Source organism: Eubalaena glacialis, chromosome 10 (genome assembly GCF_028564815.1).
Source record: "Eubalaena glacialis isolate mEubGla1 chromosome 10, mEubGla1.1.hap2.+ XY, whole genome shotgun sequence".
NCBI classification, from domain to species: Eukaryota; Metazoa; Chordata; class Mammalia; order Artiodactyla; family Balaenidae; genus Eubalaena; species Eubalaena glacialis.
This window is the reverse complement of record NC_083725.1, coordinates 84,728,342-84,756,202: the sequence shown is the minus strand read 5'-3', so window position 1 is coordinate 84,756,202 and position 27,861 is coordinate 84,728,342. Positions and strand designations below refer to the sequence as shown.

Here is a 27,861-nt window from a genome sequence, read left to right as displayed (position 1 = left end):
CTGCCCAGGCCCTAGAAGCACTTTTTGAACAGGTACGCTGCCTCCAGACTAGAGGTTGCCAGCGACAGCCATGTATAGAAACCAGCCCACAGACTGATTCTTACTGGTCTCCACAGTATTTTTTTTTAAAGCTTCTGAATTCATTTCCACATTTAAAAATTGGGAGATTTCACAAAAATTCTGGATTTCTGCCTTCTCCCAGTAAAAACAAGTCTGGAAGGACTGAGCTCACATTCTTGCAGGGCGCCACCTGCTGGTGACATGTGGTGGCGGCCCCCTCTAGAGAGGCGTGGGGTTCCCTCTACCAGAGTCCCACTCACCCTGAACCACTCCTTTGTATTACCTTTGTGGAGCCAAGCAGGCACGTGAACCGTGACTTCTGTTCTAGACTGTTCCTAGGTGTGGTCCACTCCCCATTCTGTCCTGCACTGATCTCGGTGATGCCGATGTGATCCTGTCACCTTCTGATTAAAGGGCTCCGATGGTTTCCCGTTGCCCACAGAATAAGGTCTAAAGTCCTAATTGTGATAGAAGGTGCCCTACATCGTGGGATTCTTCCTTCCTTCCTTTCCAGCCCTGTCTCCTGCCACTCCTGCCCTTTACACACAGCCCTGCCCTGTGCTCCACCCACATGTGGCTCCTCTCCATTCCCAGATCATACCCTGTCCTTAACAGTTTCTTCTTTGTAGTCATTGTGTCCTCTGCCTAAAGGCTCTTTTCCTCTTTCTTCCTTAGTTTGCTCCTAATCTACCTTTCAGGCACAGTCCCCATGTCATCTTGGCCTGGAAGCCTTCGCCAGTCCTTGGCCAGCAGATGGCTCCACCTCTTGTGCGTCTCTATTCTCCTGATGCCTACTTATTATAATATGATCTAATGGATAAACTTTTCCTACACTAGATTAAGAGCTCTCTGAAGGCTAATACTGGCTCTTTTGATGTGTGCACGTGAGAACACGATCTGTTCCAACTCACATGCCAAGCAGGCACTCAGGCAGGGTGTGCTGAACGGATAAATGAGAAGTTTTTAAGTCTAGAACGATGCTGGGTGCTAGAAGGAACATTAGACTCGGGAGTCTGAACACTGAGCTGGCTGCAGTGTGGAGTCTGTAACTTGATAGCCACGCACATCTCAGTAAGTCACTGCACCTCGTTGAGCATCTGGCCCTCAGGCGGGGATTACGACAGCGACCTCCCCTGGCTGCTACAAAAATCACAGGTGAGACAACATAAAAGCAGTAAAGGGTAAAGCGATAGAGGTGTCCAGTGTGCCTTCTGAATCGGTAACTATGATTTACTCAGAGTTATTTTTCAAAAGTGATTTATCTTCCTTTTCTTCCCTTGGTACCATCACTAACGTGGAGAGGTTCGGGGGGAAGCGCAATAAGGCATATACAGTGAGCTATAAACTTGAGAGAGAGCATCTCAGAGCACAAAGGGAGCCTAAACCATTTCCTAAAATCCTCTAATCTAGCCCCATCTCCTCACTTTACAGATGAGGCTCAAAGCGAGGCGGTGATTTAGAGTCAGACGGTTTCGTGGTTAAGCACTTGGCCCCTCTTAAAGGGACAGACTTGGCTTTAGACACTAGCTTTCTGGCTCTCAGCTCTTTGACCTACAGCAAGTTACTTAAATACTCTAGGCCTCAGTTTGCTCACCTTCAGAACAGGGATAGAAAGGGTAGCCAGCTCATGGAGTTGTGAGAATGATTAAATGAGCTGGGTCTCTGCACTCACGCAGTGCATACTCAACAGCTATGCCCGCAGCCAGGTCCCAAGGCCACCCAGGGACTCACAAGCGAATAAAAGGCAGAGTCCAGGCATCCTGACTCCTATCCCAGTGCTCTTCTTTCCCTCCTCCTACGTGGCTCACCTAGAGGAAAGGCACCTCAGAGGAGCCAGAAGGACATCACACAGGGTGAGCGTAAACACTAAAATGCAGCTGGACAGACAACATGGGACGTTTTCTCCTTCCTCCTATTTGTCAGACATTTGCTCTTGATCATTAAGAGTTTTTCCTCTCATTGAAAAATCTTGAAATATTTTTTAAAAAGGTTAAACGTTTTAGAATCGTTCAAATAATTACAGCCAGAAAAAAAAGGAGCGGGGGTGAGAGATTGATGGTGATCAGACTGTCACGTATTTTAATTCTGAAAATGCAGATCAAGAATCTGGGAACAGTCGCTTGAATATGCATCACCTCAAGACTATTCGTGTGACTGCCATGATAAAAATTTCACGGCAAGCAATTCAGTTGCCTCCACGGTTCAGAGAACAGTTGTATAAAAAGCTGAGCATGGAGACAAGTGCTGAGTCATTATCTAAGCCTTGGCACCCTTCTCAGGACTGTTAGCTGAGCTGACGACTTGACTGAATACAAAGATGACCGCCTCCCATTAAAAAGGTCTGGCATGACCCTCACTGAAGGGGTGGGTAAGCAACGAAAAGGAAAGAGCTTCTCCTCAGAAGCCTGACATTCCCTCACAGGCTGCATGCTGCGGGCTTGACTCTGAAATCAATCGCTTGAACCAGTCTTTCTATCAGCTCTTGGCAGGAATGGTGACAGAACCTACTAGAACTCACCTCAGACAGAAATAGAGGAAATATCTAATTCTTTGGAGAACCATGTAAACAGAGGAAGCTGAAAGCATGGGCCTGAGTCTGTGCATATGAACAGGTATGTAAATACACGTGTGAATATGTGTATTTGCATTTTATGTATGAATGTGTACTTGTGTCCTTACGTGTGACTGTCCCTGATGTGCATCCACACTATAGGTGTATGAGTGTGTGTGTACAGGTGTGATTGTGTATATACTTAGGGTAGAAACTGTAAAGTAAGTGCCCAGACTGTGACATTCAACCATCGGTCCCCTTGTGCTGTGGAGAGGTATTAGTTATCACTCAGCTGTGCAGTGTGGCCCACTGCCCTGCACATCTCGAGCACAGGATCAAGTCGAACACTGTGAACAAGGCTCTGGGAACCCCCAAGAGCAGGGCTGAGAGGCTCGCATCTGCCCGGAGAGGACTCATCCCACGCATCCAGCATCACCCAGAGCCAGTGTCCTACATCCTGTACAGGTGTGTGGTGCAGCCAGAGGCTCTCGTAGGCCAGAACCACCCAGACAACAGCACCTGGCTCCACATGGTCTCCCATGGTGCTATGGATGTGCCATCAGAGACAGACAGACTGAGGGACCGATAACGGACAGACGCAAACACCCAGGCTTGTCTCCCCAAATACAACCCGGGTTCTTTGGTTCCTCTAGAACCAGTCCCTCCTTACAGCTACCCTCCTTCCTCATCCTGTTCTCCCCTCGAGAAATCCCAGCACACAGCAGGGACCGAAAAAATATTTAAGGAATTCCCTGGTGGCCTAGTGGTTAGGGTTCTGGGTTTTCACTGCCGTGGCCCAGGTTCAATCCCTGGTTGGGAACCTGCAAGCCACACCGCATAGCCAAAAAAAAAAAAAAAGAAAAAATATTTAATACGTGTGATGGGGTAAGAAACCATGAGGATCTGGAATTTTAAGATAAGCACCTCTGTGAGAAGTCTCCATTACTCAGCAAGGTGGTTTTGTGGTTTTCATTGTTTAAAGTACATTCAGGATGCTTTAGGACTGATGTTGGAGCCTGTCGAGTGATAGCAAACCACCCTCCTAGCTTCTGTTCATGCTGCCGCCGCCCCTGCAAAGCCCCTGGGTCCCCATGTGCCTGGGCCTCTCCTCCTCATCCCAGGATCAGCTCACATTTTACTTCCACTCTTTAGCTTCCTGACCTCCCCCCAGCCCTGCTGAATTAACCGTCCCTCAAGCACACTGATCACACGGCACCTGAGCTGTCTGCCTCAATGTTCCCGGGTAGCAGTCCCGACCCCTACCCTCAGAGACCCAGAATCCACCAGCAAGGCTCCTTTGCCCACGGGCCCCGGCAGGGCAGGGGGGCAGCCGCTCCTACCTGTACAGGAAAGGCGCCACCGTGGCAGTGTTGGGGTGGCTGTATTGCTGGGGCTGAGGTAGCTGGACGCTGACAGTATTGCTTCCCGTCGTCTGGGCGGTCCCGACGGACCCACTGACAGTCTGGCTGCTGATGCTGTGATTCAGGGTGGTCCCTCCTGGGGCTTTGCCTTCCGAGGACGCCAGGCTGGAGGAGGAACTGGAGTGTCTGCCGTCCAGCTGGGGCTTCTGCTGGGGGAGCCCCGAGCTCGGCTTCCCACCCCGGCTCCGCTCCCCATCCTTGGAAGGCGCGGGGGCACTTGGGGATTTCCCGGGCATGCTCTTCATTCCTGGTTTTGGTATCCCGCTGTGGGAAGGGGCCGGGGCCTCCTTCTTGGCACTGTTGAGCTTCCCCCCTTTGGGGATGAAGCTGGCGATCTTGGAGGACTTTTTTGGCACCTCGGTCACCGCCACCCCGCTGAGGTCTTCTCTCGGCCCCTCCTTGAGGTCCGGCCTCTCTGTCACCGAGGATCTCTTGGCGAGGTCCTTGCTTTTCTCCTTCTCCTTCTCCCGCTGCTGTTTCTCCTTTTCCTTCTCGCTGCCTTTCGGGGAACTCTTCTTGTTGGTCAGCGCCCGGCTGAAAGTTCTCTGGGCAATGCCCTTGAGCGCGATCTTGGGGCTGTTGGAGGTGGGGCCCGCCGCGGACAGCGGACGACCGCCGGCCTCCATCTCTTCGCTCTCTTCGAAGCTGGGCAGGATCTCCAGCCGCTCGCAGCTTGTGTCCCGTGACCCCGGGCCCTCACCCACCTTGGAAGCCCCCTTGCTGTTGAAAAGTTTCAGTTTTTCCAGCATGGACCTCTGATTGTTGGGGGCTGGCTTCAGGGCTTCGGGGGTGGGCCTGGGGGCCTCGGGTGCAGGAGGCTTGACCGAGAGCGTGGCAGCCGTGGCGCTGTGCTTCACACTGACCGACTTGCTGCGCCAGGGTTTGGAGGCCGTGCCGGGCTGGGGGATGGCCGAGGAGGCGCCGCAATTAGCAGGGGCGCAGCCGCCGCCCTCCAAAGCAGCAGGTGCATCTTCGCTCATTCCGGGGTGGGAGGGGGCCGGACTCGCCAAAGGCTCTGCAGAGACAGGGAAGAGAAGGAGACCTGAATCACATCCATGGATCTGCACTGATCACGAGGAGGCATCGGCCACGGCTACACAGCCAGTCGCTCCAACCCAGATGCCACGCAGCTCCATTACCTGATTCGTGCGTTACCTATGGTTCAATTTAAACTCTACCTTGACTTTCTCCTATTCACGCACTATTCACATCCCCCCGTTGTCACCTTTTGGTGTATGCTGTATGAATGCATGCTGATCTTAACATCAACACGCACAAGGCAATATTAAGCACACATGTTTATGGGAAAACAAAAATCCGCATCACCACTATGATGGTGTAGGAATGATGTAGGAAACATCTCCTGTTTTGAATGACTCAACCCACAACCCCATTTCCTAGTTAAGCCGAACAATTGAGAATTATCCAACTTTAAGAAAACAATGTAGCAGAGACATTAAAACAGAACAGACCAAAAAAAAAAAAAAAAAAAAAAATCCAGAAAAAGAGAAACCAAGTATAGTCTTTACAGAAGAAGAATTACCCACAAAAGTTGCTAAATCCCATCAAAGCAAATATGTTTTTCCTGCGTTGGCACTTTTAAAGAGTTACGAACACAACGCAAGTTAGAGTTAAAATAAAAAAGGCTTTTGAGCTTAAGAGTATGAACTGGGCACAAGCCTTCACCGTAAGCAGGAAAACGTGCAGGTTATCTGAAAGTCAAGGTTTCCCCCTTGGCGGTCAGGGAGTAGTTCCCCGGCCAGACTCTTTTCTCAGAAAAGCTTCAAAATATTTCCAAACTAGAACTGGAATTATTCTGAGAAAGGCGGGTTCCAAACTGGTGCTCCGCTAGGCACCGAGCTGGCCCAGACTGCAGACATGAACCCTGCAGCGCCCTTCCTCAGGCAGCACTCGGAGCCACGCAGCTCCGTCCCCGACGTCAGGGCAGCTGTCAGAGGAAAGGTGGCAGGGACATGGCTGAGCCCAGCGCCCACACCCACCCACCGCCGCACCCGCCCGGTGCAGACAGGATGCAGTGCCTCGGCCCCAAAGAGCACGTCTGTGCCTGCAGAGTCACGATGACACGACTTACCCAGCGGCAGCCACTTTCTTCCGCAACGATTCCCTAGGAAAACTTCTCCAACCCGAAAGGCTGTCCTTCCAATTGTCACAAGTGTTTTCGGTTAAACTGCTCATGTTTCTAATTAACTTTTGTCATCCGCAACTGCTCCAGTGCCCAGAAGCCTGGCGGGATTAACGGCTGCTTCTTCTGTTCTTTTTTTTTTTTTTTTCCCCTTTTTAAATACCTATGTTCTGCCGCCTTCTAGCAACAGAGTAAACTGTATATAGAGCGGCTTTTTATGATTTAAAAGTCAACGGCCGCCAAAGCCGAGTGAAGGCAGCCCCTTGTGGGACACGAGCCGGGAGAGCTCCCGGCAGAGGAACTGCTTCCCTTCACTCTCAGCTGCTCCGGGAAGCCACGGCTCCAGGGTGATCCAACGCAGACCTCCCAATGTTTTAAAACACATACATCTTCCTGACTTACTGGGGATTTGGGTTTGGAGCAGGGGCTGCTGCATGATCCTCCCTAACAAAACTCAAGGGGCGTTGCTGGATCTTTTCCTGGGGAGAGCCGGGGACTGCCTGGGAAACAGGCTCACAGAACCCACCCACACTACTGGCTTTTCAGAGGGCCTCCTCGGGTGCGACGCTGCTCATGGAGGGCTTCCTGGGTGTCACAAGGTGCGGCGCTAGGCACGTTGTGAAGGGGGTTACTGCTCCCGTTTGACAAGACTAAGGCTCAGAGAGGGCAAATGACTGCTCCTCAGTCACATCGCTGGAAATGGACAAATCTGGGCTTTGGACCCAGGTCTCCGGACACAGTGTTCTTTGGGACTGCATCACAGCTACCTCCTGTGATAAAGAACACATCTAAACAACAGCCACTTAAATGACTAGAGTACTTCTGGGGCATCGCCTTTTCTATTGCTTGGGTATATTCACGATACCCATGGTGGGGGACAAACCAGCCCAGCCACTGGAAAGGAGGCAGCCTATGCCACAGAGGCCAGCGCCCTGGAGGAAACACTGGTGATCCTCCAGTCCCGAGTTCTACTCTCTCAGGACAACTGTCCTTCCCTTTACTTGGGCTCGGATCTGGGGCAGAAGTATTCATTCATTCGTTCATTCAATATATTCATTCATATCAATATTCAGTGAGTGCCTAGTATATGCCACACATTCTCTAGGCACTTGGAATGCCTCAGTGACAGTGCCAAGACCCCTGCCTTCATGGAGGTTACACTCTGGCAGCGAGGAACAGATGATAACTAATGTAATTAATAAATACATCTTATCATTTGGTAGCAAAGAAGCCCTAAAGAAAAAGGGGCTTTGGGGGCAATGTGCTTATAGGAGCTGCAACAAATCATGACCAGAGGTACGCCCCTCGTTCCTAAAGAAGTTTCAGGCATACTCCCTACTGAGGAGACATACATGGATCAGTGTCACTTCTCTGCTCCCACACATTCCTTGGAACTCTTATAAAGCCCGCCTGAAATCGTTTGGACAAGAAATGCCCCTGCCTAGCGTTTCTGTGTGTTTTTAAACCTTAACACACACAGCTAGAAATCAGTTGTTACTAACTAGCTAAGGACAGATCCAGAGCTAAACAGATGCCTGGCTTGTCTAAGAGAAATGTGCAGACCAACCAAAGATGTGTGTCTCCTTTAGGGAAGGTGCCAGGTGCAGGGAAGGGGCCCACGCAGTGTAGCCACGGCGGACACACAGGCATTCCTCAGGCCGTTCCCCAAACAGCTCCCAGAAACTCTTCCCTGTCTTGCAAACCCCAGCTCAAGTGCCTTCCTCCTTTGTCAAGCTACCTGAGACCCTCGAGCTGAACGATGCAAACCCTCTGGTTTGCATCACATCACCTGGTATTTCTCCCTACTCTGTTTTCCCAGGACACTGTCCACGCCTCCCTTTTTATAAAAGCATTTGGAGGGCCACCTACTTACACCAGGCACTGGGAATACAGAGTTGAGTAAGATACGGCCCCTGCCCTCTAGGAACTCACTGCCCAAAGGGGCAGCGGACCTCAAAACAGAGCACAGAAACAATGTCAAGGCTTTAGAGGGCTGTACATGGTCCCAGGAGACCCAAGCATTGGGATCTCCTAATTCTCCCCAGGGAGTCTGGGAAAGCTTCATTGTTATTCCATTGGTTTGTAAATTCCTCCAGGGCAGAGATGACCCCCACCCCCATTCACCCTTGTGTCCCAAAGCCTGCCAGAGCATAGAAAATAGTAAATGGTTTCTGAATTGTTGGTTGGTAGTTTTGACCTTTGCAAGTCACATTTAAGGCAAGAGAGACTCAAAATTTGTGACTAGTCATTAGGGTTTTATTAAAACTTTTCAGTCCAAACTCAGGATCAGGACTCAGAGCTTCAGAATTTCTACTTGGCATTTTGCCTGGGCTCCCCTGGTTACAGGATCATGGGGACATTTCAAGGCTACTCATTACAGCTGTAAGAGTAGTTCTGGCGGATGATTCTGAATTTGGTTTCTAGAACAGAAGTTCCCTGAGTAGGGCTACAGGGCACCTGAGAATCAGATCACCAATACTTTGACATTATGTCATAGCCAGAAAACCCCTTAACAGTGAAGGGGCTCCAGGTCATGAGTGGTCTTGTCCAGGTGAACTTGACATGTTTCTGTCATCCCTAGGGTATCACATCAGTGATCTCAGATCTTGGTTGAAGTGGAAAGCAGCCATTTCTAATACAAGGCTTCTGTGATTCCCAGCATGAGACTTTCCTTACCAGGCTTCTGAGATAGTGAGATAAATGCAGGAGGGATGTGGGGAGGCAGGCCAAGCCTCAAGTTTTACACCAGCTGAAGGTGCGACCCCAGGTATACCACTTTGCCCCTCTGGGCCTCCGTTGCCCCATTTGTAAGAAAGAGGATAAGCTTTTTCTCTAGAATCCTTTCAGCTCTGTTTCCATTCAAAGCTCAGCGAGTCTCCAAGAGACCCTATGAGGCTGGGCCCCAAGAACGCAACTAAGTTCACTCGCTAAACAAGTGAGTTTCCCTGTGCTGCGACATACAGGTGTTTCTTTAATGTCAATCATTCCCCCTCCATGGTTCTCTTAAGATGCTTACCAATAAATGCAGAAAACTGGCTGGGTCAAGGTATACTCAACCTTGAATGAGCTGCTAGTGAATTCAAAAATGCTAGTATTCTATGAAAGTAAATGTGTGGGAGGGAGGGCAGGGGGAGTTCTTTAAAATTAAGAACACTTCTCTCTCTAATAACTAACAGCTCTAGTTTCTTTTCTCAGGTATAGGAACCTTTGTTGGAACAAAGGAATCTGAGAGAGCAAAAGGAGGAAAGCACAAAAGAAATGTTCTGACTACCAGTGTTCTCCCAATAATGGTATGTGGGGTAAAGAGGTGAGATGAACATTTTTGATGGCACGTGGATAAACATTTTTATATTTGAAAAGTTACGTATTTATTTTATTGCATATCAGAAAAGATAAGCAGCCCATATATAAATCAACAGTTTCACAGACAGTAGATGTAGATTTAATTTGAGTTGATTTAAGGAAAATATGAAACAAATAAAAACACAAGCAGTTCACCGATGTGGCAAAAATCACGCAGAAAGTTTGTGAAAGACTAAAGTTGGGGAAACACTGTTCCATTAAATCAGAAATACTTATTTTATATGTAAAATACATAAGTATTTTAATAATACTTGTTTTATACTCAATTTATTCTTTTGGAAAATGCAATCAACCCAAGAGAAATTAAATCAGAAGGCCCAAATAAGGACTAGGTTCAAAAACTAATCTGAGGGGCTTCCCTGGTGGCGCAGTGGTTGAGAATCTGCCTGCCGATGCAGGGGACACGGGTTCGAGCCCTGGTCTGGGAGGATCCCACATGCCGCGGAGCAACTGGGCCCGTGAGCCGCAACTACTGAGCCTGCGCGTCTGGAGCCTGTGCTCCGCAACAAGAGAGGCCGTGACAGTGAGAGGCCCGTGCACCCGCTCTGAAGAGTGGCCCCCGCTCGCCGCAACTAGAGAAAGCCCTCGCACAGAAACGAAGACCCAACACAGCCAAAAATAAATTAAAAAAAAAAAAAAAACTCATCTGAAATGGTTACTTTTATAGCTTTATTTATTTATATGTATTTGTTTAGCACGACATTTTGCTGAGAATTGGCCAGATCTGGGAACATGACCAGGCCTTTGTTTAGCCAAAGGTAATTTTAAGAATAACGGTCTTAAGTTTCGGACTACTAAACATAGTAAGAATAACACGTTACATCATGCCCAATAAACATCCCAAATATCCATATGTAAAATCAAAAATATCAAGACTTACTGTATGTAATAGACACTGGTATATTTTGCCCTAGTCCATTATTTAAAACGCTGATCACAGGGGCCCTGAACGGATTTTACGACCCACCCGTGGACCACACCCTGCAGCCTGAACATCTCGGCTTTAAAAGGCCAGCTTGCCAGGTTCACCCACCACCAACTGACAAACCATCGCAAAAAGGAAAAGTCTCATTTGAAATACTGCAGAAACAGGAGGCCTTTGAAGAAGAGAAAAGGCTTTTTGTTTTTTTTAAGAGTTTAGGGAGAGCATTAATCCTCCTGTGGGGAGGGGAAAAGTTTGGTTTTTCTGGCTACCAGCCTCAACCTTCCCTGACAGTAACCAAAATACTTTCTAAATGGAAATACTGTCCAAGGCAGATAAATAAGCATTTCTTCCTCTCTACTTCCAAGAGGGCCAACACTGGTCCCCGGCCCCTTCTGTCCCCAGCTTCCTACTTAGGGAGACATTGGTGGTCTGGTCCGGATGGCAGCAGGCACCCAGGCAGTGAGGCCAGCTGATCTCAGCTCCAGTCACCCTACTGTGATTTTAAACCTGCCCTGGGGATGGTTCTTGCCTAAATCCTCTCCATCACCTTCAGGAAAAGGCCTGATAATTGGGCCTGGGAAAATGTTTACAATTTCCTATAATTTGTCAAGGTATCAATCTTGAGCATTCAAATTTGTTCGGACAATTGAAACCAGTTTTTTGTTTTTGTTTTTTTTGGTAAGTGCATGGACTCTAGTCATACAGGCTGGAGATTGTTTCCAGAGTTACTCAGGTCAGTTTCTTTACAACCATGTTAGCCACCGGACCACAGAGGGGCACATAAATGAACCTCACTCAATCCACTTAGTGGTTCTTCAGGATTCCTGGAGCCTGGCCTGAGGCGCCTTCTCAACACTGTTGTGATCAATGTCTAAAATTAAGGGCATGGGCTTAAACATAGTTTCTCTCCAACTCCTTCTTTGAGAGGATCCTTGGAGGTACAGAAAGATGGAGAGGGGGCGTCAGGAGAAGTACCAAGAAAAGTGTACAGAAAGGGAAAGGGCATGGTGTAGAGGGAGCTGGGCTTTGGATTCATATTCTCTAAGGATCATTTTGTGTCTACAACTCCATAGGCTCCTAAAACATCCAAGTTAGAATAAGAATGATGATTTATATAAACGAATATTTTCTTTAACGTTGCTCTGTTAAGTCAGTCCCTATCAAAATCCCAATGATGTTTTTGTTGAAACAGAAAAATCCATACAAAAATTTAGATGGAATCTCAAGGGACTCTGAATAGCCAAAACAATCTTGAAAAAGAACAGATTTGGAGGTCTCATACTTCCTGATTCAAAACTTACTACAAAGCTACGGTAATCAAATTATTGTGATGCTGGCAAAGACGGTCATATAGATCAATGAACGAGAGAGACCAGATATAAACCTTTGCATATATGGTCAAATAATTTTCAAGAATATTCAGTGGGGTAAAGACGGTCTTTTCAACAAATGTGCTGGGAAAACTGGATATCCATGTGCAAAAAAATGAAGTTGGATTCTTACCTTATACTATACAAAAATTAACCTAAGATGGATCAAAGACCTAAATGTAAGAGTTAAAACTATAAAACTCTTACAAGAAAACACAGGGCAAAAACTTCATAACACTGGGTTTGGAAATGATTTCTTGGATATGACACAAAAAGCATGAGCCAAAAAAAAAAAAATAGGTAAGTTGGACTTCATCAAAGTTAAAAACTTGTACATCAAAGGACATAATCAACAGAATTAAAAAACAACCTATGGCAGTTAATACTTGCAAATCATACATCTGATAAGGACTTGAACATATAAAGAACTCATATAACTCAACAACAACCTGATTGAAAAATGGGTAAAGGACTTGAATAGACATTTCTCCAAAGAAGATATACAAATGACCAATACACACACAGAAAGACGTCACTACTCACCAGGGAATGCAAATCAAAAACCACAATGAGACACCACTTCATACAAATTAGGACGGATATTATTAAAAACAAAACAAAACAGAAAATAACAAGTGTTTGTGAGGATGTGGAGAAACTGGAACCTTTGTGTACTACTGTGGGAATAGAAGATTGTGCAGCCATTGTGGAAAACAGAATGGCAATTCCTCAAAAAATTAAACATAGAATATGATCTATCAATTCCACTCCTGGGTATATACCCAAAAGAAGTGAAAGCAGGGACCTGAACAGATATTTGTACACCCACGTTCATAGCAACATTATTCACAATAGCCAAAAGGTGGAAGCAACCCAAGTGTCCATCAATGGTTAAACAATAGATATTTTTCGGATAAATGAATGAATAAGCTAAGTGTGGTGTATATATATGTATACACACACACAAACACATACACACGCATGCACACACAATGGAGTGTTAATTCAGCCTTCAAAAGGAAGGAAATTCTGACACTTGCTACAATATGGATGAACCTTGAAGACATTATGCTAAGTGAAACAAGCCAGTCATGAAAGGCAGATATTGTTTGATACCACTTATAAGAGGTCCTTTGAGTAATCAAATTCATAGAGACAGAAAGTAGAAGGGTGGTTGCCATGGGCTGGGGGAAGGGAGGAATGTTCACAATGAAAAAAAAAAAAGAAAGAAAAAGATTGTATTTGGCTGCAAGTAACTGAATTCTGACCACCACAGCCTAAACGGGTGAGGGGTTTACTACTTTATTTCCAGTGCTTAGCACAGGGTCTGGCACACAATAAGGGCTCAATAAATGTTTGTTAAACTAAAGTTTATCTTTGATGTTAATGAATCACATGAAATTACATAGTTTTGAATATTAATTTATTAGTATTATTTTATTCTAGCTTGAAAAAATATCTGCTTCAAAGGAATAGTGATCCTTTTTAAGAAACTCAAGCAGGGAAGCAAATTACACCACTAGGCTTTTTCTTCCTTAAACTGGCCATCAGTGACTCTTTGGTCAAGCTGTTTCTTCCGACTGGGATGCTTCCTTGCCCCCCTCATTGCCTCACATCCCTACCTGACTTTCACCCCCCCCGCAGTCTAACTTTCATGCCGTTTCTTCTAGGAAACCTCCCGAACCCCCAAACCAGAAGCCATCTCTTTTCATCTAAAGAGACGGAAGCCTCTGCCAGGCCTTCTCTGGGGTCCTGACATTTGCTGCCCTGCGTTGTAGTTAGTGGTCACACTTAGCTTACTCACAAGAATGGCTGATGCACTGGGTCCCAGAAATGCTTGTTGGAAATCCGTGCCTTTGTCCTTTCAAGACTGGCTCATTTCCCTTAGTGAAAGTGATGCATTGACAGGTGCCCAGAAATCAATAAACAAATAACAACTATTATTACCCACACTGGATCCCTCCATATGGCTCAAAATTAAAATCAGGTGTGCCTGGCTTGTCCCTCTTGGCTAATCGTGCCAGTTGTTCTCTCTACAACTAAGTGAACTCGGAAGACTAGAATCCTTGGTGATGCTTTTAATGCGTTTCCTGCTATGAATGGTGAGAATTTTGCTATACTGGGTCATCAAAAAGATTATGTATAAACACGCCAGTACCTTATGAGGGCGTGACCAAAAATGAATGTGCGGAATGTAATTTCAAGGTAATTCTTTCTCTTCCGTGGCTTATTTTGGATAAAACCAAGTGAAACTATGGGTAATGAGGTCATTTGTTGCTCTAGATGGAGGTAAAAGGCAGTAAAAGAAGAGAGTACCATTTTCCTACATAGCTGTCACTACATTTTCTCCAGCTTTACAAGGTACGTTTTCCAATCCTACTTAATGCCATAAAGAACTGGGGAAACTAAACAAAGGTTAATTTGCCTGAAATATTAGTATACAGTTGGGCTTATGGTTGACCTGGTAATAACACCTTAGAAAGAGAATTCTTAAAATCTTTCCCTCCCTCCCTCCCATACACCCTTTACATCAAAAAGTGTCCTATACATATCAGTAAATGCTCCCACTCTGTTGGGTAAGGAGACAAATCATTTGACTGCTGACACCTGAAGGAAGATACCTTTAACAATAAAAAGCGGTCCTATTCTTCATCTTTCATTTCTTGAAGGCTTATCACCGTCAAAACAACTCTTTCCTCTCTCTTGAACTTACTTGTTCAAAATCCCAAGCAATATGTTTGAAGAGATAGCTTTGGTTTTAACTGGTCAAGCCATTTCTCTATCTTGTACCATATATGGCTATAAGTACAAAACTGGCCATAGAAAACTTTCTCCCTTGCTTCAAGGGTGTATGAAATTTCCCAGAGATGATAAACACTTTACAGGGGGGCAAATCTCATTCTCACAGGAGGTCACCGTCCACAGCTAACAGCTCTTTGGCAGAGTGCAATGGTTGTACACTATTATAAATACATCCCCCTAAGACGGAGCTGGTTAAGGAATGCTATAGACTCTCTTCGCCTAAGATACCAGCCCAGTCTTCTTGTTTTCTCTTTTGGGCAAGGGATGGGCACTCCAAAATAGGAGCTTCCAAACCAGTGTTAAACAAGAATGCCTTCTATTAGACAATACAAACAGGCAGTAACAGAGAGAAGGGGTTCCAGGCTCAGGTAAGTTTAGAAAACAGAGGGCTAAAGAGTAGTCAGTTTTCTTGCCTGCAGGACTTCTCAGAGCCTTTAACATCCTCACTTGCACTGGGAATATCCAAAATGATAATGGGATAGTATGAATCCCAAACCTATTTTTTGCCATAGAATTGATCTTATGGGATAGCTTAAGGAAACAGTCTATCATAGGATGCATTCTGGTAAACTGTCCTAATGGAGGGGGGCAGAAAATGGGAATGGAACCCAAAGCAGATAAGACTGCTGTCTAACAGGTAATAGTCACTAATCAGGAGAGCTATGCAAAGGAGAAGGAAGATGCACCTTTTTTTCCCCTGGGAAGTTATAATCTAGTATATTGTGGAATGCTTTCATGATATGCATTTTGAACACTAAATATCCTTAACATGTACCTGTTCCCTTTCATTTCAAAAGGATTAGGATAAGGCTCTGTACTAAAGCCAAAAAGCTACATGAAAACAGGAAGCAGCAGTCATGGCTGTGCAGGGGGATGTCTATAAAAAGATTTCTATCAACAGGCTCACTGTGACTCAGTCCTGACACATGGCAGCCATGAAAACTGATGTGATCTTGGACTGTATGAACACAGGAATGACATTTAGAAGAAGGGAGGTAAGGATCTTGCCCTGTTGCACACAGCTCAGACCAGAGCTAGAATGGTGAAGTCTTTAGAATTTTGGACCTGGAAAGGGTTCTTAGAGATCCTCTACTTTAAGTCACTCATTTCCTCAAAAGGGGACAGATCCTTGGGCAGGTAATGACTTCTCCAAGGTCTCCCAATCAGTAAACGGCACAGCTGTTACTGAACTTAGGACTCTGGGGCTTGTTAAATAAAGTAGCTTTGCTGGCCCTACCCCCAAATCTCCCAGTTCAGAATCTCTGGGGATGGAGCCAAGCAGCTGGAGGTCTGACTAGCTCCCCAGGTGACTGTCATCCAGGTATTAAAGAATTCGTGTCTTACTACAACACGCTGAGAACATCTATCTATCTATCTATCTATCTATCTACCTATCTATCTATCTATCTACCTACGTACCTATCTACCTATCTATTTATTTACTTATTTATTTATGGCTGCGTTGGGTCTTCACTGCTGCAATCCGGCTTTCTCTAGTTGTGGCGAGCAGGGGTTACTCTTCGTTGCGGTGCGCAGGCTTATTGCGATGGCTTCTCTTGTTGTGGAGCACGGTCTCTAGGCACGCGGGCTTCAGTAGTTGTGGCACGTGGGCTCAGTAGTTGTGGCTCGCCGGCTCTAGAGCACAGGCTCAGTAGTTGTGGCACACGGGCTTAGCTGCTCCGTGGCGTGTGGGATCTTCCCGGACCAGGGCTCGAACCCGTGTCCCCTGCATTGGCAGGTGAATTCTTAACCACTGCGCTACCAGGGAAGTCCTGCTGAGAAATCTTTAACTTGCCCAGGATAAGGACTAGAATCTGAGGATGACCGTAAACTATTCTCAGCAAGGAGTGGCCGAAATGAAGGAGACATTCGGCTTGGAGAAGAGAGGATCTGGGGAAAGGTGAAAGTGGAAGAAACTTTCTTACTGAGGTGTCTTCCTTTCCCTTTGATTTTTTTCACCCACTGACAGTGAACCATCAAAAAGGATTAAAGCAACACCTGTCAGGGCAGGCCCATGACTCAGGTCTGCTCTGTGCACTGTGAGAGGTCAAGGGCCCACGACAGCACTGGAAGGTGGGAGCTTCCCAGGCTCCACGGCCAAGCAGGCGGGGTGAGGTGGGGAAGGGAGTGTTCGCAGCAACTGTGGAAAAGGGGAGTTGACCCAACCTGCTTTTATATGTTCTCTGCTCCACTTCTACCAGAGCAGCTCTCTTTACAAGTAAGATTTTATTTGACAAAAGGTTTCCATGGAAGAAAAAAACCTGTAACAACGTTAATAATCCTATATTAATAAGAATAACAGCCAACACTGACAGAACCTGCACTTTGCTCAGACACTGTGCTAGAAAGCACTTTCATTGTATTGACTTTTTTCTTTTGCATTAAAAATCCAATGAGATAGGTATGAGGAAACTGAGGCATGAGGCTTTAGGTGCCTCAAGATCAAACAGATTAGTGCCAGGCAACTTTATTTCGAAGTCTACACATTTCAGCTACACTCCCAGTCTACCCGCCTGAAGACGAGACCCTAAACTGGACTCTCAAAGTACGTGCTCCTCTTCTGGTACAAGATAACGGTATTTTCATCAAGTCTTCCATCAACAGCTTTCAGAGATGCTACAGCGAAATTCTCTGACCTTTAACTCCTTCCAGGAGGAAAAAGAGAATTATTCTCTCCAGGAGACTCTTTTTAAAAAATGGGGATGTCAAACAGCCGGGCAATAACTTAAGTATGGTTTTTGTTCTTCAGAATTTAGGATGCTGGCAAAATGCAATCTTTCTGCTGTTACTTTTTCTGCCAATCAAAATCAGCAGCCAACCAAAGAACTAACTTATTGTATTTCTCCAGGGGAATCAATGCAGAAACTGAGAGCTGAATTGGACTATTATTCACTATCTATGATTGTATTATGCTAAAAGTGCAGGAACAGGAGGGAAAAAAAGCAGTCATTTATCCTGATTCTGCCAAGTATGCAGACACGTGGTATCAGATAGATCAAATAATTCCGGGGCTTCGTGACCGTCACTGATCTACACCCAGCTCCACCAGACTTCTGAGCCTTTTCACCTGACAGTTGTCTCCTTAATGGAAAAACAGAATTTTTCTTCTGAAAAAAAAAATAAAAAGACACACACCGAGGTAGAAAATGTCCCTAAAGACTGCTCATCAGCTTTATTCATCCAAATCGGGAAGCTATTTCCTTCAGGTGTCTGTTTTGTTTTATACAACAGGCCTGGCTGTGACAAGTTGGGGGTAGATTGAGTTTTTGTAAGCGAAGCACTCATTTAGAGGAATCTAGTAACTCTGCTGTAAAGCTAAGACATCTTTTAAAAACAAGAGAATCATGATAAGGTGGAGAGAACGGCAAGGTAATTGTTTTATTCTGCTCTGTGCAACTCACACCACCCTAAGAATCGCGCAAACACAGGACTCTGTGGATGCGGGCAAGTCCAACTTAATAGCCTGGTAACCTTACCTAGTCATTTAGTTTAGTTGAACTCCAGCTTATTCATAAGTAAAACTAAAACTAACATCCCTAACTACCATTTACTGAGTGCTAACCAAGTGCCAGGGACTGTGCAAAGTGCACTAAATAATTTCATTTACCGAATTCATTTAACTAATGATTTCATTAATTCACACATAAGCATCTCATGAAGTGGGTTTACTGCAGCTCAGAGATGTTAGCAACTTGCCCAAGGTCATGGCTAGGAAGCAACAGAGCAAGAATCTGAACACTAAAGTCCATGCTCTTAACCCATGCACTTCACTAAACGGAGATGGTGACCGAAGCTCTCTTCCTTCGCTATAAGGAGCAAAGGAGCAATGATGGGAGAGCATTTTGCAAAAGTATCTGCATATAGATTCACTTTCATCCCCCTACTAATATTGGGCTTTCTTAAAGCAAGGGATAGCTGTACCCAGTCCTGGTGGAATTGTCCCATAAGCAGAATGGGGCCGGGGGGGGGGTACCCTAAACGCTCTCCCTGCCCCGATTTTATAGAGGGAGAAAAAGCTGCGCTTCTTGGGGCCCTGTGCGTTCCAAAGTACCCACGGACTGTAAGACGCTTCCCACGGCCCCATCCAGGCTGACTGCAGATCGCTGGCAAGCTCCCTCTGTTCCTCTGTGAACCAGGGCCCCGTGCAAGGCAGGCTTTGGCCTGTGTGTCTTGTCCACCTCACCAGGCTCACTGGAGGCAGCCCAGATAATACACAGCTCTCACTGTCTGCCGTGATGACTCAGACACTCCTGGCAACATCTGCTCTGTTTCTGTAAGACTCAAAGGGCTCTTCACATGAATGACGGTGAAAAGCAGTCAAGAAGCTTCTCACCCGTGTGCAGGGCTATGAGATATAATGTGGAAACCAGGCACGCTCACGAACCAGCTTGGAGGTTTTAGCGCACACTTACACATGCCAAAGCTTATTAAGTGTTGTTCCAGGGGATCTCTGTCATCTTGAATAATGAATTCTGGAGGTACAGTAACCAGGAATATGATTGAGGCTTAAAGTTATTTGGTGATGTTTCTCCTTGGAATCCTAAAACCACCACAACATGTAGTGTCTATTCCTCCATCCATCAGATCCCATCCCATCCCTCCAACATTTCTGACTCTTCTGAGTCCTTTCCCAGGTGCTGGAGATACAGTAATAGATATGAAATCTATGCCTTTAAGGGGTCCTAAGTCTTATGGGTGAGACAGACCATAGAGCAGAAGTAACAACAAAGTGTGAAAACACTGCCATAGGAGAATGCTTATGGCACTCTGGATGGCAAAGTGGGTTACCTCACTCAGTCTGGGAGCAAGAGGCAGTCCCGGAAGTCATTCAAGCCATGTTTCGTCACCCTTGCATAGAACTTTTAGAACTTAATTCTTTATAAAGTATTAAAAGGAAATAAAGTGTCCAGGCACCCAAACCAAATGATTAAAATAAAAATATATAGATTCTCCACTTGATCAGGGTAAAATCTGGTCAGCCAAACGCACTCGTGATACTAATCACAACCAGGAGTTCTGAGGGCATAGCCATTGCCTCCAGGCATAATGAAAAATGGGACACATAACTCCATCAGAATGTTATTCTTCCCTGCTCACCCAGCATGCATATACTCCCTTCATTCAGCACACGTACTGAATTTATTTCCACAATGAAGGGTCCTTACAAGTCACCTCCCAGTCTGGGCTGGAAAAAACAGGCATGCAGACACCACACTCATTCTTTCCCAAATTTGGCTGGTAAGCCAAAACAAAGTGGATGGTCTCGACTATTATCAAACCAACTACTGATCAAGTCCCTCCCAGCTGTCAATCCAGAAGCCACAAGTTCAAGGCAAATGGCTAAACTTCCTCTATCAAGAGACACGTAGCGCAATAACAAAGATATAAATGAGTGAAAGAAACCCAGATGCAAGCTTATACACCCAATTTGGGACTTAAAGGAGGAAATGAAGGCAGGAAAAGACAACTAGCATTAGCCCCACACTAACTAGGACCGAACTTGGCAAGCAGGTTCTTTTCCTGAATTTTCACAACCACCCAACGAGGAGAGCGGTGTCAAGTCTATTTCACAGAACAATAAATCAGGCTCAGGCAGACTGAGTCACTGGCCTGAAAACACATAGCAGGTGAATGCAAAGGTGAGATTCAAGCCAAGGTCTGTCCAACATGGAGGCTACGGAGGGCTGCCCCACCCTCACTCTCCTTTGAGAAAGTAATAGAGCCGGGACCAAAGCTATGCAGTTGGGGGTGGGAGGTGGGTTGTGGGCTGAGCAGTGGGTAGTAGCATATTTCTGGGAGGCCACCGCCTGTTAGGGTAATGGGAACACCAGAATTTCTGTTAGGATGGGAGAGTTGTTTCTGGTAGGAGAATTCCTTAATAAGCTACTTGGGCCAGAGGCTGAAGTCCAAGGAGAACCTGTATGTCTTGCAGAAGATAAAGGAAATAATTGCTTGGTCCCATCAAAAAGAGAAAAAGAGGGAAAGGAAGTGGGCGGGACAAGCAAGGCAGGGGACACGTGATATGCAACGCATCCCTCCTGGTGACATCACCCTAAACTGCCACAAAAGCTACTAAAAAATTGGAAATGCTTGCTGTGAGTGGGTTTCTCTTGGAAGCCATCAAGGAAATACGCTTCCATGTTCAGGGTGAGGGTGGAATGGAGACAACCTTCCAAGAGAGCAGCCAGGGGAAGCAGTCCACAGGAACTCGCAGAAATTCTGAGATGGGATCCAGGCTGTTCAATCAGATCTCCCTAGAGCGAAAGGTCTTTGCCAGTATGTGGGCTGTTTAGTGCAGGTCTGGGACAACTGATCCCTAGTTACACCAGCCATCGCCTGCTTCGGCATCAAGCCATGCATCTCTTCCTCCTGGCCTTGGTTTGCTCTCCTTTACCTCACCCAGCACAGCACTCCCACCTCCCTAACCCATTTCTTCTGTGAGGGTCACAGCCCATCTCATCCTCTTCTCATCTCCCCATCCTCTGTCCTTCACAGGCCTTAGCCCTTGGTGCTGACCCTGCCTGGTCCAGACTTAGCTCAATCTAAGTACCTATGTCCTCTAGGACAGAGGGTCAGCAAACCAGGGCCTGACGGCCAAATCTTTTTTTTTTTTTTTAATTGAAGTATAGTTAATTTACAATGTTGTGTTAGTTTCAGGTGTATAGCAAAGTGATTCATATATATATGTATTCTTTTTCAGATTCTTTTCCATTATAGGTTATTATAAGATACTGAATACAATTCCCTGTGCTATAACAGTAGGTCCGTGTTGTTTATGTCCACAACCTTGTAAATAAAGCTTTATTGGAACACAGCCATGCTCATCCTTTTGCATATCGTCTATAGCTGCTTCCTTACTACAATGACAGAACTGAGTACTTGCAACAGAGATCCTATGCCCCGTAAAGCCCTAAGTATTTACTATCTGGACATTTAAGAGAAAGTTTGCTGACCTTGCTCCAGAATATTAATTCCTCGAGGCCAGGGGCTCTGTTTCACTCATCTTTTTTTCTCCAGTACCTGATACAGGGTAAATGTTGTTTGATTAAGTGGTTGAATGCATGCACGAGGATTAGATAAACATCATTAGGTCAGTTACTGCAAAGATAAAAATTAGAAATGCTTTTAATAACTGAAAAGAGATCATTCTAGCTAACTGTATTTTCTAGTTAAGCCAGTTAGCAGCAACAACAGAGACTTTATGTTTCAATACATATTGATTTGTTTTTTTCTCAAAAGCATGTTATCCCATTTCTCTTCCTTAGTACTTGTGTCTAATTGAAAGCACCACGTGATGCTTCAAGCTGCATATCTCAACATCAGTATTCATTACTGAAGAATCACAGACATAGCTCTCGATGTTATTTGGAAAGAGGATCATTTGCCTTCAGTTAAATGGTGAAAATTATTGCTTTTTGGTACATATACCAAAAATACCAGTTTATGTCCCTATCATTTACTCTTCATGATTTTAACAATTAAAAACAGCTCAATAACTTATTGAGCATATAGGGTATAAAAGGCACTATTCTAAGCAATTTACTTGCATTGCCTAATTTACCCCTCACAATAACCCTAAGTAGTAGATCCTGCTACATCCTCATTTTACAGATGAGAAAACTGAGGCTTGGAAAGATTATGTAGCTTGTCCAATGTCAAATGACAGGTACACATCTACTGGCTCCAGGGTCTGAGCTGTAAATCATGATTCTACAGCTCATTCATTCATTTACTCCACCAACAAATATTTACCTAAAGTCTCTAGATACCAAGTTCTGGGATGGCGAGGGACAGAAAAGAGAAGAGGGCTCAGTCCCCACCTGCAAATGAAGGATGGACAAGATAAGCATAGAGCATGATGAGGACAACCAGAGAATAAGGGCAGGGTGGTGTGGGAACACAGAGGAGGGGTTTCAAACTGAGCCCAGGAAAAGCTTTCTAGAGGAAACAAAGTCTGAGCTGAAACCTAAAAGGTGAAGTAGAAACTTGGTGGGAAAAAAGAGTGAGGAACGAGGAGGGCAGAAAGCATTTCAGAGACAGACCAGCACCGACAAAGGCGGCACACTTGAGAGAATAAAGGCCCCTGCATGAAACCACTAACTATTCCATAAGGCAGAAGCTTCAAGTGAGACAGCAGACCAGCTCCCTCTAAACGGTCAAATGCAGAGGAGAAATGGTAATTCAGTATTCCAAGGTTCACTTGACAAGTTCCCCCTTCTCAACAAAAGTCATTTTCTTCTTTATGAAAATCAGATAACTTCTGGGCTTCCTAGGTGGCGCAGTGGGTAAGAATCCGCCTGCCAATGCAGTGTACATGGGTTCGAGCCCTGGTCCCGGAAGATCCCACATGCTGCGGAGTAAGTAAGCCCGTGCGCCAAAACTACTGAGTCTGCGCTCCAGAGCTCGCGAGCCACAACTACGGAGCCCACGTGCCACAACTACTGAAGCCCGCATGCCTAGAGCCCATGCTCCGCAACAAGAGAAGCCACCGCAATAAAAAAAAAAAAAAAAAGAAAATCGGATAACTTCTGATTGCAGACTCCCTCCCACCAAAAACTAAGGCCCCGATGGACTCAGCGAAACCATAAAGGCTGGTAGAAAGTCAACACTCAATAAATACGCACCAAATGAATGCACTGAATTGGCACAGTAAAGCTGTGCACCAGCTTTGAGTTAAAATGAATTATTTTTATTTATTTTTTTAAGGTAAGAAGTAGATTTATTTAGAAAGATACACATTCCACAGAGTGTAGGCCATCTCAGAAGGTGAGAGGCCCAAACGAATTGTTAACTGGAGACAGTCAGCTACCAAGCTTTGGAGACGGAGGAATGTGAAAAAACAGTATGATTTTAATAGCTGGTACCAGAGCTCCTCTTAGAAGCTTTGTTTAAGAAATACCTTGGATATGGGCCACCATATCCAAGGAAGTGTGGAAGATGAGGCTCTGGGGCATGGTCCGGAAGGAGACAAGAAAACAGAGATCAACTGCTTGGCATACGAAAGGGAGAGGGAGAAGAGGAGAACTGAACAATACAGTAGGAAGCTGGAGTCTTAAAAACAAAACAAAATGTGGTCACTGAGAAATTCTCAGTGGCAGGGATGCTGAAGGACTTTTAAGAACAGGAACATCCAATATTCAATTTGAAGGCGTTCGTATTGCAACACTGTAACCCCTCCATGGCCTTAAGCTTTCAGGAAAAATCTACGCTCAAAGCCTTATGTCACTCTTTTGAGGACAGAAGGAGGTGGGGCAGTTCCAGTGCCAAGAGAGGGATACTGCACATAGGATGGGAAGCTCCATGATCTACAGGCTCAAGTATTTCAACAAAACAGGAACTAGGAACAAATACTACTGACCAACAGTAATGTAGCCCCACCTTCACCCCAACAAAACAAAATCAGTAAAACATAACACTTCCAGAAAGACTCTGGGTCTTCTTCCACCTGTGAGCTGGCAGATCAATTTCATTTGAATCTCTGTGGTAGACTAGTGAATATCTAACAACCCTGAAGAAGACCAAAAAAGTTCTGATTTACAGTGTGTGCCGATTTCTGTGGTGTAAATACTCCTGCCATGGCAGCTATCAAGCTATTGACATGACATCAACAGTCTTCTGAGAGTCCTAAAAATTTTTAAGTTGGCTCTCATGAGCTGGTACAAGCTGGCTGATCATGTCCACAGCTGGCGTCTAGGTTAATGGCAGTTCCCATGGATGCAGTCCTTGTTTTGGCTTTGACAAGAGAAAGTGCTATCCAGAGCATTATTAGCTTCTGGAGACCAGGCAATACCTGTAGGAGGGTAAGGAAGGCCAAGGGACAAGAAAGGCACAGAGGCAGGCACCATGCGTCAGGGAGCCATCATGTGATCAACGTACATTAGAGCTGAAAGGAAGCACTCAGTCAGCTGGTATGATGCCCTTTTTTAAAGAGGAGGAACCCAGGGCCCAGAGAGCACGATTAACTGCTCAAGGTCACTCTTTGAATTAGTAGCCGACCTGGAACTGGAGCTGGGGCTGCCTGCCTCCCTCTCCTCTGTGCCTCAAAGTTCTCCTTTCAGGGAAAGGAAGGCCTGAACTTGGCTTGCAGCTGGGCAGGGGCACACACGGGCAGCTCTGGCTAAGTTTTTACATTTTACTAGCTTACCATTTGGAGAACTTCTGACTCTCTCTGTATGAAGAGGAGGAGCTCTGTCAGGGATTTGGGTGAGCTTAAGAAAGCCCGCCAGAGATCCAGCTGACAAGAAGGAACGACCCAACTGGGGTGGCCAGCAGCAAAAGAATGAGAGGACAGATTTCTCCAAGAATGTCCAAGGATGTGGGCGGAAGCAGAGGGCGGATGGGATCTTCCCAACTGTAAAAGGATCCCCCATTCCCATGCTGATCAGCAGGAAATAGGAGAGGCAGAAGAGGGAGGTCCTTTTATGTTCTTAATACATCTCCAAACACAAAAACCTAAAATGTACCAGGCAATGTCACCCTCTCATTGAAAAGAAGATCAAATTAGGCATCGTAAATGTTTTTCAAATGATTTCTGGCCTGGTTATGTTACAGAAAACAGGGCAGGGTGATTCAAACCTGCTGTCAATACAGAGTGAAGGAGAGAAAAATGCCAGCTATTCCGCAGCTGTCCGGCCGGAATCCTGGAGGAGCTGCTTTCATGACAACTCTGATGCACAGAAACAAGCCAACTTCCAGAGCAGGAGTTAAACCAAATAAACCTGAAGGATATCAATTTAGGAGGAGAGTCTTAAAATAGCAGCCAGGAATGCATGGGTTCCCTTCCACAACTCAGATTACATGCCCTGTCCCTGTCTTAAATAAAACTGTGCACTCAAAGAGTCTGTTTCATCTAGTTTCCCTCTGAGATGCCAATGAATTTTCAGCTCATGGAAGCCAGTCTGGAGGCAAACATGCTGGGTGAGCAAATGTACAAAGTGATACTCCTTGGAAAGGCAGGCAGGGTACAGAGAGAAGTCAGACACAGTCTGGGTCCCTAGGCAACTATCCTAGGATTAGGGAATGACACACCCACAGGGTCATGTTCCCAAGGGTGAAGATTTCCAGCTAAACTAATGGGATGGTCTTCATGAAGATGGGCGTTTAAAATGGACTCTCCAGAAAGGGAACCCTTCTACCTACACTGTTCGTGGGAATGTAAACTGATGCAGCCACTATGGAAAACAGTATGGAGGTTCCTTAGAAAACTAAAAATAGAGCTACGATATGATGCAGCAATCCCACTCCTGGCCATATATCTGGGAAAGATGAAAACTCTAATTCAAAAAGATACATGCACACCAATATTCATAGCAGCACTATTTACAATAACCAAGACATGGATGCAAAGTGTCCATCGACAGATGAATGGATAAAGAAGATGTGGCGTGTGTGTGTGTGTGTATGTGTGTGTGTATGTGTGTGTATATATATATATATACACACACATACACACACACATACACACACATATACATACAATGGAATATTACTCAGTCATAAAAAAGAATGAAATATTGCCATTGGCAGCAACATAGATAGACCTAGAGAATACCACACTAAGTGAAGTAAGTCATATAGTGAAAAACAAATATTATATGATGTCACTTATATGTGGAGTCTAAAAAATAATACAAATAAATTTATTTACAAAACAGAAACCAACTCACAGACATAGAAAACAAACGTATGGTTACCAAAGGGGAAGGGGGGAACAAATTAGGAGTATGGGATTAACAGATACACATTACTATACAGAAAATAAACAACAAGGTCCTACTGTATAGTGTAGGGAACTATATTCAATATCTTGCAATAACCTATACTGGAAAAGAATCTGAAAAATATATATATATTTATACATCTGAATCACTTTGTCATACACCTGAAAGTAACACAATATTGTAAATCAACTATACTTCAATAAAAAAAGATAAATAACTCTGCAGGAGGCAGTAATTTATTTAATAAATATCTCTTCTTTGCTAGGTCAAAGGAACACAAAGATCAACAGTGACCCATTTCATGGGGTGGATAAGGAGTCAGGCATACCAAAAATACTACATTTAAACGTATTTTTTCTGCTTCACTTAACATCTTGGTAGCCAGCAGTATAGACGTTAAAGTCCAATTGTGTTTAAGTAGAATGTAAAGATCTGCCCCATGCTGTGGGTGTTTGAAAGCAGAACAGCCTTTTTCAAGAGATACAGAAATGCACGAGAATCACTTTTTTGCAAAGAGGCCAAAATGTCCTCGAGTCCAAATATAAATTCCGCTCCTACTTTCTCTATCTCAAAAACATTGGCCTTAGCTCATCTTGCTTTTGATAGTTCCCTAATCTTTATTTAATGAGATAAAGTTAAAGAACTACTACCAAACATAGGCATTTTGCTTAGAAATTAGAATGTAAGCACCAAAATAAGTTACTCGGCTGAGATCTAACTGAGGAGAAATTCACTGATGAAATCCCTGCAACCCATCATCGCACCCATCAGGATCGCCACAGCGGCTGCATAAGTCATCACGTGTGTTCACAGACACTGAAACTCGCTGGGATTTAGCCGGCCCAGGACTTCATCACCACCCAGCTCCATCAGGTCCCTGTGTCCACAAATAAAACTATCACTGGACCATGATGTGCTTTCTCTTTTACTGAAAGCCCATCAGGTTAGCAAAGCTCCTTGGGCAGCTCTGCCCCCAGGCTGGGATATTTCAAGCCACGATGTTCCAAAAATTGATTTCTGCCCTGACCGGCCCATGGAGGTACACTAGGTCATTAAAAGGATTCCAGTACTAATTCCAGTGTGCGTGCATGCATGCGCGCGCGCGCGTGCGTGCGTGCGTGTGTGCGTGTGTGTGTGTGTTGGGGGGATTCCCCACACCTCCCAGCAATTCTCTGACACCAGCTGGGTGTCCTCCAATCCAACTCAATTCTAACACTATTTACCTGGAGTTAGTGTCAGGTTCCACAGGTTAAGGGTTTAATCCCACAAGACTGCTTCCCACCCCCAACCCTCTATCAACGCTCAAACCATCAGTCACAAGCCTGCATTTCTGACTGACCAGATAGATTGAAGGTACCCACAATGTCCTCCTTGGATTCGACTAATTTGCTACAGCAGCTCACAGAACTCTTAAGAGAAATATTTTACTTACCAGATCACTGGTTTGTTATAAAAGGATATAACTCAGGAACAGCCAGATGGAAGAGATGCCTAGGACAAGGTACC

The 27,861-nt window shown here is 45.2% G+C and overlaps 1 protein-coding gene across 2 annotated transcripts in view; it reads right to left on the bottom strand.

Annotated features, from left to right (window-relative positions):
* NAV2 (neuron navigator 2) overlaps nt 1-27,861 on the bottom strand; it is a 396,612-nt gene that overhangs the window by 168,225 nt on the left and 200,526 nt on the right. For both annotated transcript variants that reach the window (XM_061201526.1, XM_061201527.1), the window contains exon 7: nt 3,952-5,047. In XM_061201526.1, the coding sequence (XP_061057509.1) occupies nt 3,952-5,047 (1,096 nt within the window). The remainder of the gene's footprint in view (nt 1-3,951; nt 5,048-27,861) is intronic.